This window comes from Primulina tabacum, chromosome 4 (genome assembly GCF_025594145.1).
Source record: "Primulina tabacum isolate GXHZ01 chromosome 4, ASM2559414v2, whole genome shotgun sequence".
Classification (NCBI taxonomy): Eukaryota; Viridiplantae; Streptophyta; class Magnoliopsida; order Lamiales; family Gesneriaceae; genus Primulina; species Primulina tabacum.
Genome location: NC_134553.1, coordinates 46,808,180 through 46,826,892, shown reverse-complemented (window position 1 = coordinate 46,826,892; position 18,713 = coordinate 46,808,180). Strand labels below are relative to the sequence as shown.

Here is an 18,713-nt window from a genome sequence, read left to right as displayed (position 1 = left end):
CTACTCTAAGGTCATCATATTTTATAAAATGCAACAAAATTAGTTATATTAATCTCAAACTTAATAATATAATATAAATATCATTTTCGTGAGACGGATCGAACTGATACATATCTAGACAAAAAAAGTAGGTAAAAACTTGTGTGAGATGGTCTCACGAGTCATATTTTGTGAGACATATATCTTATTTGGGTCATCCATGAAAAAATATTACTTTTTATGCTAAAAGTATTACTTTTTATTGTGAATATCGGTAGGGTTGATCCGTCACACAAATAAAGATTCGTGAGACCGTCTCACACGAGACCTACTCAAAAAAGTAATATTATGGAATAAAAAAATATTATTTTTAATGGATCAGGTCGGGTGGTAGATTCAGCTTACAAAATTGACTCGTGATACTGTCTCATACGAGTTTTTGTGATATATATACAATATTTGAACACACAATGTGTGTGCAATATAAAAATTATTATTATATATAGAAAAAATTAATCTAAATGTAGTTTAAAAAATAATTTCATATATAATATCTTTAATAATAGGATTGAAAGAAAGTAAAATTAATAAAATGATACAATGAAGGTTAAATACATAAATTTAGTTTGATTCACAAAGTCATCAAATTCGGTTAGTAAGAGGGTTTCTTGCTTAATATATCTTACTTACCGAATTTGATGACTATGTGAATCAAACTAAATTTATGTATTTCACCTTCACTGTATCATTTTATTAATTTTACTTTATTATTATTATTATTATTATTATTAAGCTGCTCAAAACCTTCGTTTAAATAGTTGAAGTTGAATCAAAACTTTTAGGTGGATTTGAAATATGGATTACAAAAACCATTACATTTAAATGCAATTTAAATTAATTTCCGTGGAATATTCCTACTAGTTATTGGAATAAAAAAATTTGCAATGTAATTGATATCATGATTTGCATTAAAATTTATTTAAATCAATAGTTTCTTAAAACCATGTGTTTCTCATTTTTATTTCACTGTCAGAGTATTAATGATGTGATTTAAATTTTTCCCCTAATGATATACAACGTATCGGTGTAGCATAAATGACTTGAATTTGAAAACATATATGACCAAAATCGTAAAAAAAAAAAGGTCAAAATTATAATTTTTTTCTAAAACTTACAACACATCGGTGTAACATAAATGACTTGAATTTGAAAACATATATGACCAAAATCATAAAAAAAATGGTCAAAACTATAATTTTTTTCTAAAACTTTAGTTCGTTCGTACTCGAGAGATACGTATATATGTTAAACAAACAATAAAAAAAGGAGTGGAGCATTTTGTAACGTTTAAATACTACATTCAATAGGTCAGGCAAATTCCAGGTTCCATGACTACTGGCTTTAAAACTTGAGCAGATGTATACATAATTACTGTTCAAAATCCACACGGCGGCGCATGGATAGCACTGCGCCAGATAATGTGATCAACAAAACTAGGATAAGAACTGCAGCAAATGATCCAATTAAAGATCCAGTAATGCGCTCGCAGAAGTTCTGGTACTGTTGGCAAATTGCAGACCAATTTGCGGAAGCATTGCCTTTATGTGCTAAATACACTATAGCTGCTGCTGCTGAGGCTCCAGCAGCAAGCACACCTTGCATTATCTGCAGGACATATAAGAACAAAGAAAATCACTTAAAATAAAGAGTGAATAAAGTTCAATTATCATAATTGCAAATTGAAATATTGCAATTGTAATTCAGGGTTTATTTTGAAATTTATAACAGTTTCTTATTTAGTTCGTGCATGCACGTCCCTTGAATTCGTTGGACTTTATATTAATAGTGTCAAAATTTATTTTTCAAGAAAAATTGAGAGAATAGTCAAATTTGTCTAAGTTGGCTTATTTTTTGTTTTGTTCATTAAGTTTTTTTGCTTTAAGTTCTATTTCGTTTGAATGTCCACATGATATCAAACATCACTAACACGACGTTTAATAATTGAAATAGGTCAAAAAAAAAAAAAACAAAAGTTAACTCACAAGACAACCACCAAATTTTGACTAGTTAAATGATCAAAATAAAAAGCAGACCAACTAATTACATGACGATTTTAGAAATTTTCCCAAAAAGATGATATCAAGGCTTACTCTTGAGCTATATTAGAAGTAGTCATTTCGACAGAAGCACAACTTACGGAATCCAAGAAGATCAGCAATGCTCTACTCTTTGCTGCTTTGATCCTTATAACATGATAGATCGACATTGGGAGAGTGAGAGCAAGGTATCCACATACGACTGCATTCACTATCACGAAAACCCTTTCGCAACAGAACATGAGATAAAAAATTTATAAACAATATGTATCATTTCATATAAAAAAAAACATAACAGAATTCATTTTAAATTCTACTACAAACCTAAAGGCCGAAATATCATTGTACTGTGCTTGGAACAACACGGTCTGTGTCGAAAATGGGAGTGTTTCATTCGTCGTTCCCATTGCCACGGCACTTCCTAACGTCCCAATAATTGCAACCATTCTTAAAACAAGATCAAGAATGGAAATCCCTTTTATCATCCCTTTTTCCTTTGGTGCTTCACGGGGTTCAATCGGCCCTTCTTCTTTCATTTTCGATTATTTTAACTTTTTTTCTATTGTTTTTGGCAATATGAGTAGAGTCCAGGTAGTTGATATTCTAAAGATTTGATCAAGCAAAACCTTGGATTTATACAAGGACTTGATCAAACCTGAACAAATTTGCATGCCAAAGCAAAGTTTGGATCTTCCCAATTGTAACCCACCAATCGTTGTTTAGAAGAGTGGATGTTAGGTTTTGCAGGCTTGTTCTTATATACTTTTGCATACTTCAGCAATCCCAGTATTGATTATTTTATGAAAGAAATAACATGATTTTTCCTCTACATGATAAAGTATGAGTGAATTATCTAATACTAACCCTACCTGCTCTACTATCTATTTGTAGTTATTAAGAAGGTGAATTCCACGTTTTGCTGCTGATTCTTGGGACACAAATTATATAAAGAAATGGCAGAATAAATATGAGCAACAAGGATCTATATGAGTTATGCCAACAAATTGAATCAATGGTTTTCTGAATCAGCTCGAATATCATTTGATTCGTAATTAAAATTATCGAAATTAAAGCTTAAAAATATTTTATTCGATAAAATTTGAATAAATTATTAGATTTCGTATTCGACGTCAAAATCTAACTCACACTAGATAATATTCAGCCTTAATGTTGAAAACATCGTGAATAACATTCGATTTGATTTGAATCGTTTACACTTCCTAGTTTTATATATTGGAAAACATTAAAAAAAAATTGTCATTATGATAAGAGCTTATTAAACAAAAATAGTGAAATCACGATCAGATAAACTTCCCTTGATTAATTTAATTGCATGATATGCTGTTATTCAGAAAATTGGGACAAAATCTAACAAAACCCTCTTATTTATTTCATAATTACATATATTTCTAAATATTATATAGTGTAAAATGTTATTTTTTTCGATTCTTACTTTGATTCACGTAAAACAAAAACAAAAAATTCTCTCTAGACTTCAGTGTTGTAAATAAAACTACCTGCGCTACTCGTAAATATATCGTAATGCACATTTACATGCAAGAAAGTCGAAAAACCTGCAAGATTTGAACATAAATCTCATAGCTCAAACACGAGTTTTCCGATTTTTGAAGTTGTTTAATCGACAATAAATTATTTCAAAAAATATCATTGATATAAAATCCAAAACTTATCTTAAACTTTTTGTAAGAACTCGTGTTGTTCGACAGATACCACAAATAATAAATTATCAGAATAGGATGTAAAATAGTAAATTTGTGTTTAATCAGAATTAAGTGTTGTGTCAGATGTTACAACATTTCGGACAACATGCAGCGAAATATTGTATTTTGTAACACAAATTCACTTTAAATAAATAAATCGACGAGATTAAATTTGTACAAGTATAAATACTTGTGCGGTGTCCTATGGACAAAAATTAATCACTAGAAAATCAAACCGATTACAAAAACCTATCACTAGTGTTTATGACAAAAATCAATTTTCTCAACAAGTTGATAAAATAAAGCTTTCTAAAAACAACCAACAATATTAAAACGTGAACAAGAAAGCAAAAACGTGAGCCAAAAACTTGAAACAAAATCAATAATATCATATCATGTAAATCATTATCATAAATATTATATCCATAAAATCTTTATCATAAACATAATATCTAGAAAAGTAAAACACAATATTTCACATAATCTTATCAAGATGAAATTAAAATTAAGGAAGATATTATATCACAATAAAATCTTAACATAATTATCTAGAAAGGCAAAACCATAATTAAATATTATACTCAATCAAATCAACAAGGAAAAGATAATATTAGGGAAATCAATTTAATATGAAAATTATATTTCCCTTCAATCTCCCCCTTTTTGCCTTTCTAGACAAAATTAAATCAAACTCAATTTCTCAGTTGAACTCCAGTTAACTCCCCCTTAATATGATAATTTTTCTCCCCTGAATAAAATCAAGTTAGTACGCGGGGTGTTGTTCGTTGTGTTGACAACACCTGAGACAACACCTGCAAAAAATCATTAGCAGTTCATTAAAACAGAAACACATCAAGGAAGCAGGACCTTAACAAAGCAGAACATTAAAAACGAAATCAAGCAAAGGTATCAGATAGATGGTATCATTTGATCCTTTCAATTCACACTCCCTTGAGTTTGAGTCACGTCTTCTCCCTTTTTTTGTCCAGAATGGACATCTACCTCCATAGCCAAACGATAGTCAGAAACTAAGTTCTCGTAGGAGACCAGATCAGCCTTGGCCCGTAATCACTTGCCAAAATTACTGAGATAATTGCGTCAAAAATAATTTCAAAAAAAAAAAATTTCCAGAATTGAAACCCACATCGATTTAACACCACTGAACCATCAAAAATCACACATATTCAATTTTTCGTAAAATCTAGATTTTCAACGAATTTTCTCTGTTGAAATACTCATACCTCATGACACAACAATATTCACAATGTTATGTTTATGCATGACATATTTATGCATAATAACAAAATGTAACAGAAATGGAAACATGAAAACAAATATAAGATATATTCACAAATGAAGTGTTTTCACAAATGTTGGCAACATCTTCTGACAACACGCACAATTCAAAAAAAAAAAGTTTTGATTTTTCTTCGCACTTGGTGACTCAACAGCTTTCTGATCATAGAAGTGGTAGCTCCCACACTAGAAGAACGGTCTTCTTTAGGACTCCTCTAGGTAGCTTTTTCCAATTTCTTCTATTTTACCTTCTGTATGAAATTCAGAAGAGGTAGCTCCCACACTAAAAGCACAGTCTTCATTAGGACTCTTTTAGGTGGCTTTTTCCATTCTTTTCTTCTGATATAGAGCATATGCATAATTGATTATTTTTTTGTCTTTTTACTTAATCTTTTCAAGTCACCTTTCGTATGAGTCAATGTTATGGAGTACATGATCATCCCTCAACTACTTTGTGATTTAAACAGATCATTAATCATGTCCAAGTGTGTTAAGATAAAATAGAACAAGAAATTGTAAGTGCACCAAAAGATTGTACATCATTGTGATAACACATCATATAACAGTATGAATGTAATGCAGAATGCAGAAATCCTAAAAATGCACATGCATGTTAGGTGTTGTCCGAGATATTGTAACATCTGAGACAACATCTATGTATGATTAGGCAGAACACATGCTGAGAGATTTCCTAAGGTTGGAGAATCTCTCAAAATCTAATGTTTTTGTGAATATGTCAGTCAGTTGGTTATTTGTATCAACAAATTCAATTCGAATCAATCCTTTTTCTACTAAATCTCGAATAAAATGATGTCTAATGTCAATGTGTTTTGTTCGAGAGTGTTGTACTGGAATTTTTGAAATATTGATTGCACTAGAATTATCACAGTACACAACTAAAATTTCACTTTTAAGTCCATAGTATTCAATCATTTGATTCATCCACAAAATATGAGTGCAACCACTTTCTGCTGCCACATATTCAGATTCAGCAGTTGAAAGTGACACAAAAAAATGTCATCATGCATTTGTTTTATTTGTAAACCAAGAAAGAAACTCAATTCACCAACCATGCTCATTTCAAATGTAGATGACATGCACTCAACAAAATTATCAGCATGCTTTTGAGATGATGAAGCAAAGATTACATCATCAACATAGACTTGACAAATAAGAATCTCACATTTAGATTTCTGAATAAAAAGAGTTTTGTCTATCGCACCTCGTTTGAACCCAATTTTCAGTAGATATTCACTCAATCTGTGAGTATAAGGAGCTCATGCAAATAAGTTCAGCGATCTTTCGGTAATCCACTTTTTTCTTTCTTTCGAGTTTGGACACCTTCATGCATACTTCCAATTATTTGAGATGATGGATGGTTTTTCTGAATTTTACTTGGAATATTCTGTCCATCATCTACTGCGTCATCATCGTTATTCGTTTCATCCTCAGCTTTAGTGACTTCAGTGTCACGTGTTGTGCTAGGTATTGCAACATCTGCATTTTCCAGTATGATTGGAATTTCCAGTAGGTCTTCCACATCATCTTCAGCTGTTTTCTTTTTCAAATCTGCACAGTCATCAAAAGCAACATTAATGGATTCCATAATAGTCCTAGTTCGTAAATTAAACATGCGGTAAGCTCGACTATTAGTTGCATATCCCCAAAACAGACACTTATCACTCTTTAAATCAAATTTTGCGAGTTGATCCCTGTCATTCAAAACATAACACACACAACCAAAAAATGAAAATATTAAGGTTAGGCTTCTTTCCCATAATTATCTCATACGATGTCATAGTCGAACCACTTCTCAAATACACCCTATTTGAAATATGACATGCGGTGTTAAGGGCTTCTGCCCAAGAACGCTTCGAGATATTCTTTGAAGCTAGCATCACCCTTGCCATTTCTTGCAAAGTCATGTTCTTACGTTCGGCAATGACATTTTGTTGTGGGGTTTTTGGTGCTGAAAATTCATGTGAAATCCCCTTCTTGTCACAAAAGGATGAGAATAACGAGTTTTCAAATTTCTTTACCATGATCAGTTCTGATTCTTCTCACCTTTAAATTATGGAAGTTTGTAATTCTTGTGACCAATTGTTTAAACACATCAAAAGTGTCGGATTTCTCCCTAATGAAACTTACTCATGAATATCGTGAGAAATCATCAACACAAACAAAGGAATACTTCTTACCTCCAAAATTTTCCACTTCCACAGGACCCATAAGATCCATGTGTAGCAATTCGAGGCAACGTGTAGTCCCAAAGTAGGGCAACATGTGATGTGACACGCGAGTTTGCTTACCCTTTTGACAGTCTCCACAAACATATGGTGTACTAGATGATAGGTTAGGCATACCTCTTATTGCATCGTACTTACTCAAGTTTTTCAAGGTTTTGAAGTTTGCATGTCCTAGTTTTTTATGCCAAAGATCAAGTTCGGTGATTTGCACATGTCTGCATGAAAATTCTTCACCTATTTGATAGCAATTATCCGAAGACCTTGTGCCTGTCATAATGCACAAATTAGTTTCATCAAAAAAACTTCACAAGTATGTTTATCAAACTTAACAAGCAAATTATCATCACACAATTGACTTATGCTTATCAAATTTGAATTTAATCCTTCAACATGAAGTCAACATGAAGCACATTAGTGGAGCTTTGGTAATCCTTCAACATTCAATGTGTCATTTCCTACAATTTTTCCTTTAGCTCCCCCTCCATAGGTCACTCTACCACAATTTTGTTCAATATAATCGATGAGATGTTCTCTTGAACCTGTCATGTGGCATGAGCTTCCACTATCAAAGTTCTAATGACCTGCAGTGTTAGTTTTCAATGAAGTATAAACAACTTTACAGTGAGTTTTTACCTTTGGTACCCAAATTTGTCTTACTGTAGGTCGATGGTGGGAGGTGTTGCGGGAAGTGTTGGGCAACCATTCGGGGCAACATCCGACTTGACTTTTGATTCATAAGATCATCCTTGAGTTTAAAACAGTAGGACCTGATATGACCAGGCTTAAAACAATAATGACATACGTACCTTTGTTTTCTTTTCCTAGGAATGGATGCCGCATTTTGTCTTCTTGGAGGAGAACTTTTGATAGGCGACTTGGATTGTGGTTGTGTGGATGTATCGACCTTTTCTTTTACAAAAATAGTTGACTTGGAAGATTCACCAATTTCAAACACACTGTCTTTGAAACCTAAGCCTTTTTTGTCATCTCTTCCCATCAAAAGTATGGAATCAAGCTTGGATGTGCTTGAATTAAACTTGGATAAGATTTCAGTTGCCTTTTGAAGTTCTTCTTTGGTCTTACCAAGTTCCAAATCATTTTTACTCAAAATTACCTCAAGCTTGGCAACAACGGCTTTTAGATCAATGTTCTCCTTCATGAGACTTGAGTTCAACTTGTTTCTTTTGGTCCAATCTTCAAACAGCTCTTCATAAAGCTTTTGCACACTCTCAAGTGTGATTCCTTCCTCATCATCTTCTGATTCATCATCTCCACTCATATTTCCAGAAGTTGTGGATTTCAAGCATACTGAATTTTTGCAGATGTTGCGGCCAAGTGTGGCAAAACGTAGGAACAACACCTAAAGGATTCACCTGCAGTCTGCGACTTTTTGTCAATAGTGCAGTCAAGGAGGTTTGATTTTCTTCATCAGTGGTTTTCTCCTCAGCATCGGATTCTTCATCGCTTAGAGACATATTGTAGCCTTTGTTTTTTCGCAACCTGTTAGCACATTCATTGGCATAGTGTCCAAAGCCCTTGCACTCTCTGCACTGCACCGAATCATACCTTTTTGAATTGTATTGTCCCTTGCCTTCATTCCTTGGTTGAAATTGTTGTTTGGCAGGGTACTTTTGTGACCTTTCAGGTGCAGGAAAACTTGGAGATTTAAATGGTTGTGCATCCTTCTTTTTATCTCTGATTCTTTTCAAGTAATCACCGAATTTTTTTGTGATAAAGGAGATAGAATCCTCGCAGAGATCAGAATCATTGACAGAAGTGTCCTTCTTCTGCATGTTCAGGTTCATCTCAAAAGTGCGTAGTGAACTGATAAGGTCTTCCAATGCCATCTGAGAAGTGTCCTTAGCCTCATCTATTGCGCAAATTTTTATGTTAAATCTTTCGGGCAGAGAATGGAGGACCTTGCTAACTAGACGCTCATTGGAGATAGAGTCTCCAATACTGAATGCCTCATTAGCAATTTCTCGTAGGCGACGATCGTAATCGAGTATGTTCTCAGATTCTTCCATCCTCATTATCTCGAATTTGGAAGTGAGCATCCTTAATTTGGTTCGTCGCACACTCTCAGAACCTTCACAGTGTCTTTGGAGAGTATCACATGCACTTTTAGCAGAAGTACAGTTTGTGATTAAACTGAACATGTTCATGTCAACCGAAGTAAATATAGCATTCAAGGCCTTTGAGTTGTAGTTTGAATTTTGCACTTCATCGGCAGTCCAGTCAGTTTCAGGTTTTGGCAAGTTGTCACCCTCTTGATCTATCATGACTGTTGAAGTCCATCCATTGATGACACGCTGCCATGCCCGTTCATCTATGGATTTTATGTAGTATCTTATTTGACCATCCATAGGCTGTAGTTGGTACCATCTAGGACTGGTGGTCGAAGTGCTGCGCTTGCAAATGAATTGTCCATTAGATTAATTTCTGTCAAACAAAACAAAAACCAGAATCAACACTTAGTATATCAAGAGTAGGCTCTGATACCACTTGTAAGAACTCGTGTTGTTCGACAGATACCACAAATAATAAATTATCAGAATAGGATGTAAAATAGTAAATTTGTGTTTAATCAGAATTAAGTGTTGTGTCAGATGTTACAACATCTCGGACAATATGCAGCGAAATATTGTATTTTGTAACACAAATTCACTTTAAATAAATAAATGAACAGGATTAAATTTGTACAAGTATAAATACTTGTGCCGTGCCTTATGGCAAAAATTAATCACTAGAAAATCAAACCGATTACAAAAACCTATCACTAGTGTTTATGACAAAAATCAATTTTCTCAACAAGTTGATAAAATAAAGCTTTCTAAAAACAACCAACAATATTAAAACGTGAACAAGAAAGCAAAAACGTGAGCCAAAAACTTGAAACAACAAAACCCGATCTTCAGCCAACTTCGTCACGGATGTTGTCTTCAGATGTCCCCAACATTCAAGGCAACACGCGATTTCTGCACTCTTCAAGACAACAGCATCTTTGTAGGATGTTTTTTTTTTTTGAGAACCATGACATGAAACGTGCACAAGATATGCAACAGGAAAACTTTCAAGCACAGAGTGAAAAACACGATAGCAATAAATCGAAGAAGCCGCCCACGAAAAATACTCCACGAAAAATTCCACCACTAAAACTCCTCCACTAAAACTCTCTGAATTTCTCTTCGTCTCTCTCAGTCAATGCTTTTGAATCTCTATCTCTTATTTATAGATGTCTCCTCTTCTATGATTTATCTTCAAGGAAATCTATAAGATATGATATACAAGAATTATATTAGAAACAAAATCAATAATATCATATCATGTAAATCATTATCATAAATATTATATCTATAAAATCTTTATCATAAACATAATATCTAGAAAAGTAAAACACAATATTCCACATAATCTTATCAAGATGAACTTAAAATTAAGGAAGATATTATATCACAATAAAATCTTAACATAATTATCTAGAAAGACAAAATCATAATTAAATATTATACTCAATCAAACCAACAAGGAAAAGATAATATTAGGATAAATCAATTTAATATGGAAATTATATTTCCTTCATTTTTATTTGCAGATGATTTAGGTTAGCGCACACATACATATCAATATATATATTGTTTGAAAATTAATGCGAATTCAGCATATGGATTCAAGGGTACTGAAGAACAAGGGAAAATGGTACATGTCCGTCTCTTTTCCTACCAAGATATTATTAACAGACTCAAAGTTCCTCGCAAGCAGATTGACAGCCATCGGTAGATTTTGATCACTACAGTGATCTAACATCCGAATATGACATTGAAACGTAGCCAAAGATGACTTTGCCGGCAATAACATATAAAAAAGCCTGAAATAAGACACAATTCAAAGATTTCACCGGCAAGTCATTCTTGGCTGCGCAACTAAAACATCGTGCTTGGATTAATTCCATAAGGTTGTGCTTGGATTAATTCCATAATTTTAAATTTTTTTTATTTTTTGGATTGAAGAAACTCAAGGATTTGCTTGAATGAATTTATGATGGGCGAATTTCAAAACCAATCATTTGCTAATTTGTATAAATGTAACGATAATTATGATGAATTTGAAATACACCAGAGAATGTCATTTCTAATTCAATCTTTAAATCCCTCCATCCAATGGCAGCATGAGTGAATTTCAAATCCACTTTATATATGGTTTATATGAGGGCAATCCGAGTTCATTTCAAATACACTTGTTTATCAGGAAAATTGCGGGACGTGTCAGGCACGTGATCCTGCCAAAGTTGTGAAATAATCTGAATTCTTTAATCACATGTTGTGGATCTCGATTTGGTAGTACGTTCTAACTCCTTCGAAATGACTCCAAAGAAACGAAAACATAAAATGAGGAATATGATGAAATTACAGGAGGAATCCATTGACAACATCAAATCTAATTATATTGCTATGAACTTGATCAACGTTTTTATAAGGAAGATTGATGAACATATAGAATATTTAGAAGATTTTGCTTGAAATTAACAGACATAAATTGACATAGAATTCTGCAGAGTTTTGCTATAGCTTGTTGTGTTGATTTGTCGATGCCGCTTCTCATTCTTTTCCTTGTTTTTTGTCACATTCCGCATGTTAGTTTATGATGTATTCCACGATCTTCCATGTTGGGTAGTGGCTTTGACTCGATGCAGCATACTTTTCCTGGGCCAACTACAACTCTCTTAGGCTTTCATCTGTTGGACTTTTGTTTATAGGCTTCCAAGCTTTTGTGAGCTTCTGGATTATTTTTAGGTATAACAACACTATATAAAGTTCCAAATTTCAATAATAAATGTGATTGATTGCAAATACGTTTAATATGAGTATAATTTGAAACACATTCATCGAATTATTCTCTGGATCAAATCTCTTCGTCCAAATCAAATATATGAATTCAAGTACAACGCGAATTTCTAAATATTTATATAATAAAAATCTAACTTTATCCTATATGACACCAATGCCATGTTGACATATTACCCAAATGTGGTTGCCATGGAAAATGGCTAATATTGCTAAAAAAAATGAAAAATATATGAAAAAGAATGAAATTTTAAGAACATAAATGACCTGAAACAAATATACAAGACTAAAATTATAATTTTTTCAATAAAAATATCTTGTGGATTTTGTTTCAAAGTAGTTAGAGAATTTACGGATTCTTCAACCAATTATCAAAATATTGTTTTCCACCAACTAATTGTGCTTTACTTCCCTCAACAAAGCGATGACTACAATATTATATTAAAAAATGGGGATAATTAAATTTTTTTGTCATGTAATTTGAACATTTTCTTTAATGGTGATTTTTTCATTTTTAGTCATGCTAATGGTTATTCTGCATTTTTAGTCTTGTAAATTACTTTGTGTTTTCATTTTGGTCCGTTTTTTGGCGGACGTAGATGCTGACATGGATTTTTGAAAGGAATTTTGATTATGTGTCGTTTTTATTAGAATATTAATTGGAAGGAAACACGACGAACATTTGTTAAAAAAAGGATCAAAGATTCGAGAAAAATGCAAATTACATTACTTCTTAACATGAACAAAAATTAAAAAAAAATGTAAATTACATGACTAAAAATACAAATTTACTTTTAACATGACCGGAAATGAAAAAAATAAGTAGGAATGTGTACACTATAATTATGCATAATATAATGGATTTCAAGACTCCAATATTTTAAGGATTTGGAGTTCATTGTGGTTATTATAAATAAGTAGGAAGATATATATATTAGAATTTTGTTTTGAATAGAGATTATCTAAATAATGAAAATACATTTAAGTTAATAGATTTCAAATCCTTCCATCTAAACAAAATCTCAGGTTGCATTTGGATTTATGTATTTAAAACTAGAGATTTCAAATCCATAATAACAAATTCTTTAATTTGTTTGGTCAAATCCACTTGGTAATGAATTTCAAATCACAAATAGTTATTTTTTGAGTCATTGTTGTGGATCTCAAATGTATTCCAACATGGATTAATTTCAAATCTTTCTTCCAAATACTTCTTCTTATTGAAACTATTCAATCCAAACACAAACTTTAGTTACATGATGATTGAATTTCAAATCCATGAACTTAAAATATATTCAAATGTATTTTTTTAGTTTTAGAGAAACAAGATAGTAGACTTCAAATTCATTTATCGCTTGTTTATATAATATTTCATGTTAATTATAACGAATTTCAAACTCACCTGATAATAGAGACATTTTGAAATTCATTCTCCCTTATTTAACTAATTTGCGTTATAGATTTAATATTTCATTCATTGTTTCATTGTTAACACACTAAGATAATGTTACAAATTTTGATGGTGCATACATTCTATTTTTAAATGTGAATTATGATAGTTTCTAGCTAGACCATTAATTGAAGCTATTGGTCAATGTTTGGTGATATTTCTTTCTTTTCAATGTGAAACAGTCTCAGATTTTTTTACAGTGAGATATGTCAACTATATCCATATATACAATAAAATATAATATTTTTTACATAAAAAATATTACTTTTTTATGGGTGATCTAATAAAATATACGTCTCATAAATTTGATCAATGAGACCGTCACTAGAATTTTTTGTCACGTGGCTGAACTAAGTTTGGCACTTCGTGATACCAATAACAACTCTTATCGTTGCAGTCAGATTAAGTTCATACTGTAACGTCAAAAGTCAAAACCCGGACAACTAAATAGAATCTTTACTATGTAATCATAAATGGATGGCCAAGGCAGAAGGTGAATAAACAAATATTTGGCGACATTATGGTTAAAAATAAAGATTAATCAGACTGTCGAATTCATCGAGATTATATAAACAAAAGACCATATCCAACTAATCAGTTTCATCCAACGGCTATACGGGCAGCCTCTAAAGGTGAAGTAGAGGGTATTTTTGCACGTTTGTTCGTGTCGTTTTTATCTTAATGCTGCAGTTCATCGAAAGGGGCGATACGCTGGCTTCAAATATCACGCACCGTAGCTGTTTAGTGTCGCAGAGAACAGATACAAAACATACAAGTGTCGGAGAACAGATACAAAACACGTATCACATGCTCACTGATGACTGAAACTTTCAGTTGAGATGAAGCAATCCATGTCACATTGAACATGGGATTAACTGACCAACGAAGCTAGAGAGAAGGACCAGGAAGTTGATAAACATCTTTTGGAGAGTACAGTTTGATCACATGATTCGATAAAACATATTGAAATTTCTTTTTCTAACGAGTTGGCAGCTTGCATGCATGTTTAGTATGGTTTGATAGGGTTCAAATCATTTCAAAAAATGTGCAATATCAAGAAGCCAAAAAGTCCTAAAACCCCAAAAAACCAAAAGGAATAGTGCTCTGACTGAATAGGATGTTAAGAAAGAAACTGCAGATTAAGCATAAAAAAGGTACCCGGAAACTACGAGTACAAGAAGTAAAACCATCATAAGAAATGAAAGAGGTACGAATTCCAAATGGCTGAAAATTTTACCTCACACCACCAGAGTGACCGGCTGAATTATTGATAATCACCACCACTCCCACTAGCCTGAATGAAGAACTTGGATCAGCCCAAAAAAGAAGGAAAATGTAGCATAGTAAAACAACTTAAATGCTAGAATATAAATACTTTATGCAATAATTTCAGTTCAAAGATGGAAATACTAGTCAATCAGGCATCAAAATGGCAAATATCCTTAATCAGAAAGTTTGCTGCCCCTTGTAATGTTGTCGAAATTTGTTGAGTTCGAAGTAGAAACTACCTGTGGATCATCATAGCTCCCATAACTGTCAGCCGAAGGCAAGGTTTTTGAGTTGTACCCTCGGGAGTAGTTTGAATATCCTGGATCATGCATTCTATTATCGCGATTATGATAATTTGCACCTTCAAATTCCCCAACTGATGGTGGAAGGTGAAGAGCAGGTCGTGATAATGGTGATGAACTTCCCCCATTCTCAAACAGGTTAGCTCTCAATCGTTGCATCACTTGACATAATGCATTTCTAGCAGCATTCAGGTCTCCTGTTATCTGCTTGGATTTATAATATATAATTAACGCTGTACATTTTTTTAAAAAAATAACGTTGATTTTTGTTTCTCGCATAAAAAAGTATGCTAATGGTGTCACCAACTTTTATAAGGTCTATCTATATGCTTAGGCACAAAATATACGAAGAAAGAGAGCAGTGGCAAAACCATAGGGGGATGGCAGCGCGGTCGTGATTTCCCTTTTCCTCTCCTACTGGAATTTTCAAATGGGTTCATAAAATTTTAAATATTATATAGGCAAAAATTGTTTCGAAGAGGCCGGTACATAGATACACAACAATTAAACATCATATGTCTATATGCACAAGAACAAATTCATTTACCTGCACCATCTCATCATCTTCTGATGCAACTTTCGGAACATTTTCATCCGAAAAAATGCGAATGTTTGCTCTGGTGGTATTTCTCATGTCTCTAATGATAGCCCCGCCTTTACCAATAATACATCCAATTCTGGAGGCTGGTACAAGTAAACGAGTCGAAATCACAAGATCACCTGAATCTTTTTCTATTTTCTCACTGCACCGTTGTTGCAACAGCATTATTGCATCAATGGTTCGAGATGGACCTTCAAACATCTACAACAAATCACAACTGGATTAGCAAATGGATCACACCTCGGTTAACTATAGAAGTAAACTTGTATAAAGCATGCCCACCTCCTTCGCAGAAACAGATATAACACAATCATCTCCATCAGCACCAGCACTATCGACTACGATAAATGCTCCAGATTCCTGTCTAATTTGTTTAATAATAGCACCACCTTTCCCAATCACAGCCCCAAGATTTTCAGTTGGGCAAACTAAACTTAGTGAAAATTCCTTTGGGGCAGAAGACCAAGCTGGACCGTCAATTTTGTGATTCGTATAAGGACCCATTAATGAGGTCGCACCCACAAGTGGGCCACCAGTGTTTGAGTTATTAAATGCAATCCCATTTCTATAAATGCTAGGCGAACTCAATAGTGTTTGCTGTGATCGCGAGGGATTATCATGAAGCCGTGATGCTATTTGGTAAAGAGAATTCATCACAACAGTGGTTTCCCCGGTTATCTGAGATTTTGAATGCGAGCAAATGATCTTCAGTTATACCCACAATAATGTGAATCTAACATTAAAAGCATTGTTCAACTGAAAATATCAGCTCAAAGTACAATTAATAACATTGACATGGCATGGACCATATCCCATTTATCAACAAAAAAAATTAATTTTCTCATTAAAATACCCACCGATGACAAAACTAACCATTTCCAGTAATCAGAAAATAAAATTAGATGGTACTACTCAGTTTTGGAAAAGCAAGAACTAGAAAGCAGAGATACTAATGTTTGAATTCCGACAAACCTTTAGTAAAAAATAAACTCCATCATTCCATATAACTCATAGGATATAGAGTTAGAGAAATGAACAAAACGTGTTTAGGAAACTTATTTAAAAAACATAAACCAAAGTTGTAAAAGTACCTGGATAAGCTCATCAGAACTCAAAGCACAAGGAGGTAAATGCTCGCTGCCCAAAATCCTAATCTGAGCATGAGTGTCATTACGTATGTTCTGGATTATTTGCCCCCCTTTGCCAATCACACAGCCGATCTGGTCCGACGGCACAAGCAAGCGGACCACAGCTTGGAGAGGTTCGTCGAATGTGTCATTGACGGGTAACTCCTCAGCCATCACCCTTTCATGCACCCTAAACAATGCATCTTGCGCAGGTGAAACAGCCTCATTTCCATAACTATTTGTTTCAATGCTAGTGCTATAAATGGTGACTACACGTTCCTCACATCCTGGAATTGTTTCACTAATTCGAATCCTAGCCTGAGTCTGGGCTCTCAGTTGTTTAGCAATATCCCCACCAATTCCAATAATGCTTCCGATTTTTCGCAACGGGCACAAATAACGATAAACCGTATCATCGGGCCCAATGTGATTAGCTTCTTTTTCGTCATTTCTAGGGATTCTTCTCCCTCCTTCATTTCCAGAGTAATCAGAGAGTATTTGCGACCGTTTTCCATAATCACTCCGCTGATCCATTCTATAAAAGGACCGAATACACCGGCAAACTGAATAAATTTCCCATCATACGAGGCGGCAATAAATCAATAATCCAATTTAATAAAGATCCACATTTTATCCACCCCAAAACACGAACCACGACACACAGACACACAATGAAGAAAAGTGATGATAAAACAAAATTCATAGTCTGGCCTATCAAACAAGATAAGGAACCATTTTTATTCACATTTCTTATACCAAAAAGTGCTAATGATAACAACGAGAAGAACCCATTAAAGTAAAAAATGCTAATAAGGCAAAAAAAACAAAAACCGATTCAACAATTCACGAAAATAGCAAAAAGATTGCACCTTTGTGAAAACAAGTAATCATTCCCATATTTAATTCATATTTACCAATTCCCATAAAAAGTAAAGCATAATGGATGAAAACTTACAGTTCAGGCCGTTTAATTTCTTCGGATGGCGGCGCAAATGTCGTAGGGAACAAGTACTGCGTTGTACTGTATCTAACCGCATCGGAAATACCCCATTTTGCCAGAAATTTTTTTGATAATATCTTCGAGTTTTTTGTTGTTGAAAATATCTTAAAATAGCTGGAAATCTAGTAATTCAAAAAAAAAAATTTAATCTAGAATATACATTTTGTTTATTCTTTTATTGGTTTTTTAAAAAATTAATTTTAAAAAATAGAAATTGTGACTCGAATTCATTAATTTAAAAAATTAAAATAAGTAGATCGACATATATACACACAACTTCTTTTAATTTTTTGAAAGCTAAATTGACATATATTTAAATAAATAAAAAAATTTAAAAAAAAATAAAAAGAGTACAAATTCAAAAAATTTGCATGCGAAAATTCAAGAATTTTCATATTTAATTATTTTTTATTAATCATAGTAGTATTAATAATAAAATTAAAAATAAGTGGATAGATACGTACCTATATTTTAAAACTAAACCAACACATATTTAAATAAATAATTTTTAACAACAAAAATAAGTATTTTTTTACAGATAAATTAATTAATATTTACAAATAAAGAAATTTTTAAAATATAAAAATTTAATTGACTAAATCAACATTTAAAGTTATCTAATTTTCAAATTATTGAACTTGAATTTCAACTGTATTTTTTACTATAGTTTTTTTTATTTTATAAATAAGATATGTGTCCAAATTCAATAAAATAATATTAATAATGAAAAAAAATTAAAAAAAGGTCGTGTCCGCTACAATGTTGGTTGCAGTGACGGTGGA

The 18,713-nt window shown here is 32.8% G+C and overlaps 2 protein-coding genes across 7 annotated transcripts; both read right to left on the bottom strand.

Annotated features, from left to right (window-relative positions):
• Nucleotides 1-1,356: 1,356 nt before the first annotated feature.
• On the bottom strand, nt 1,357-3,028 carry LOC142541712 (casparian strip membrane protein 1-like). The gene is made up of 3 exons (XM_075648177.1): nt 2,400-3,028; nt 2,177-2,300; nt 1,357-1,644 (listed from the first exon to the last, which is right to left on the bottom strand). The coding sequence occupies exons 1-3, from the start codon at nt 2,609-2,611 to the stop codon at nt 1,408-1,410; spliced, it is 573 nt and encodes a 190-aa protein (XP_075504292.1). The 5' UTR covers nt 2,612-3,028; the 3' UTR covers nt 1,357-1,407.
• Nucleotides 3,029-14,070: 11,042 nt separating this feature from the next.
• On the bottom strand, nt 14,071-18,014 carry LOC142543505 (KH domain-containing protein At4g18375-like). 6 transcript variants are annotated; one of them, XM_075650813.1, is made up of 7 exons: nt 17,887-18,014; nt 16,896-17,494; nt 16,087-16,482; nt 15,751-16,005; nt 15,141-15,407; nt 14,870-14,926; nt 14,071-14,520 (listed from the first exon to the last, which is right to left on the bottom strand). In XM_075650813.1, exons 1-6 carry the CDS (start codon nt 17,966-17,968, stop codon nt 14,897-14,899), a joined length of 1,629 nt encoding a protein of 542 aa, XP_075506928.1. In that variant the 5' UTR covers nt 17,969-18,014; the 3' UTR covers nt 14,071-14,520; nt 14,870-14,896. The 6 variants fall into 6 exon arrangements, with proteins under 6 accessions (XP_075506928.1, XP_075506929.1, XP_075506930.1 ...); XM_075650814.1 differs by having other exon boundaries at nt 14,071-14,369; XM_075650815.1 differs by having other exon boundaries at nt 14,071-14,343.
• Nucleotides 18,015-18,713: the final 699 nt, after the last annotated feature.

Excerpts from the sequence above, each read along its gene's own strand:
- LOC142541712 (XM_075648177.1), bottom strand. The coding sequence starts at position 2,611 with ATGAAAGAAGAAGGGCCGATTGAACCCCGTGAAGCACCAAAGGAAAAA. Across the intron at positions 2,301-2,399 it reads AATGATATTTCGGCCTTTAG|GGTTTTCGTGATAGTGAATG; the intron begins GTTTGTAGTAGA and ends CTGTTGCGAAAG. Across the intron at positions 1,645-2,176 it reads TGCTGATCTTCTTGGATTCC|ATAATGCAAGGTGTGCTTGC; the intron begins GTAAGTTGTGCT and ends TATGTCCTGCAG.
- LOC142543505 (XM_075650811.1), bottom strand. The coding sequence starts at position 17,968 with ATGCGGTTAGATACAGTACAACGCAGTACTTGTTCCCTACGACATTTG. Across the intron at positions 17,495-17,886 it reads GAAATTAAACGGCCTGAACT|TTTGCCGGTGTATTCGGTCC; the intron begins GTAAGTTTTCAT and ends AAATTTATTCAG. Across the intron at positions 16,006-16,086 it reads TATCTGTTTCTGCGAAGGAG|ATGTTTGAAGGTCCATCTCG; the intron begins GTGGGCATGCTT and ends GATTTGTTGTAG.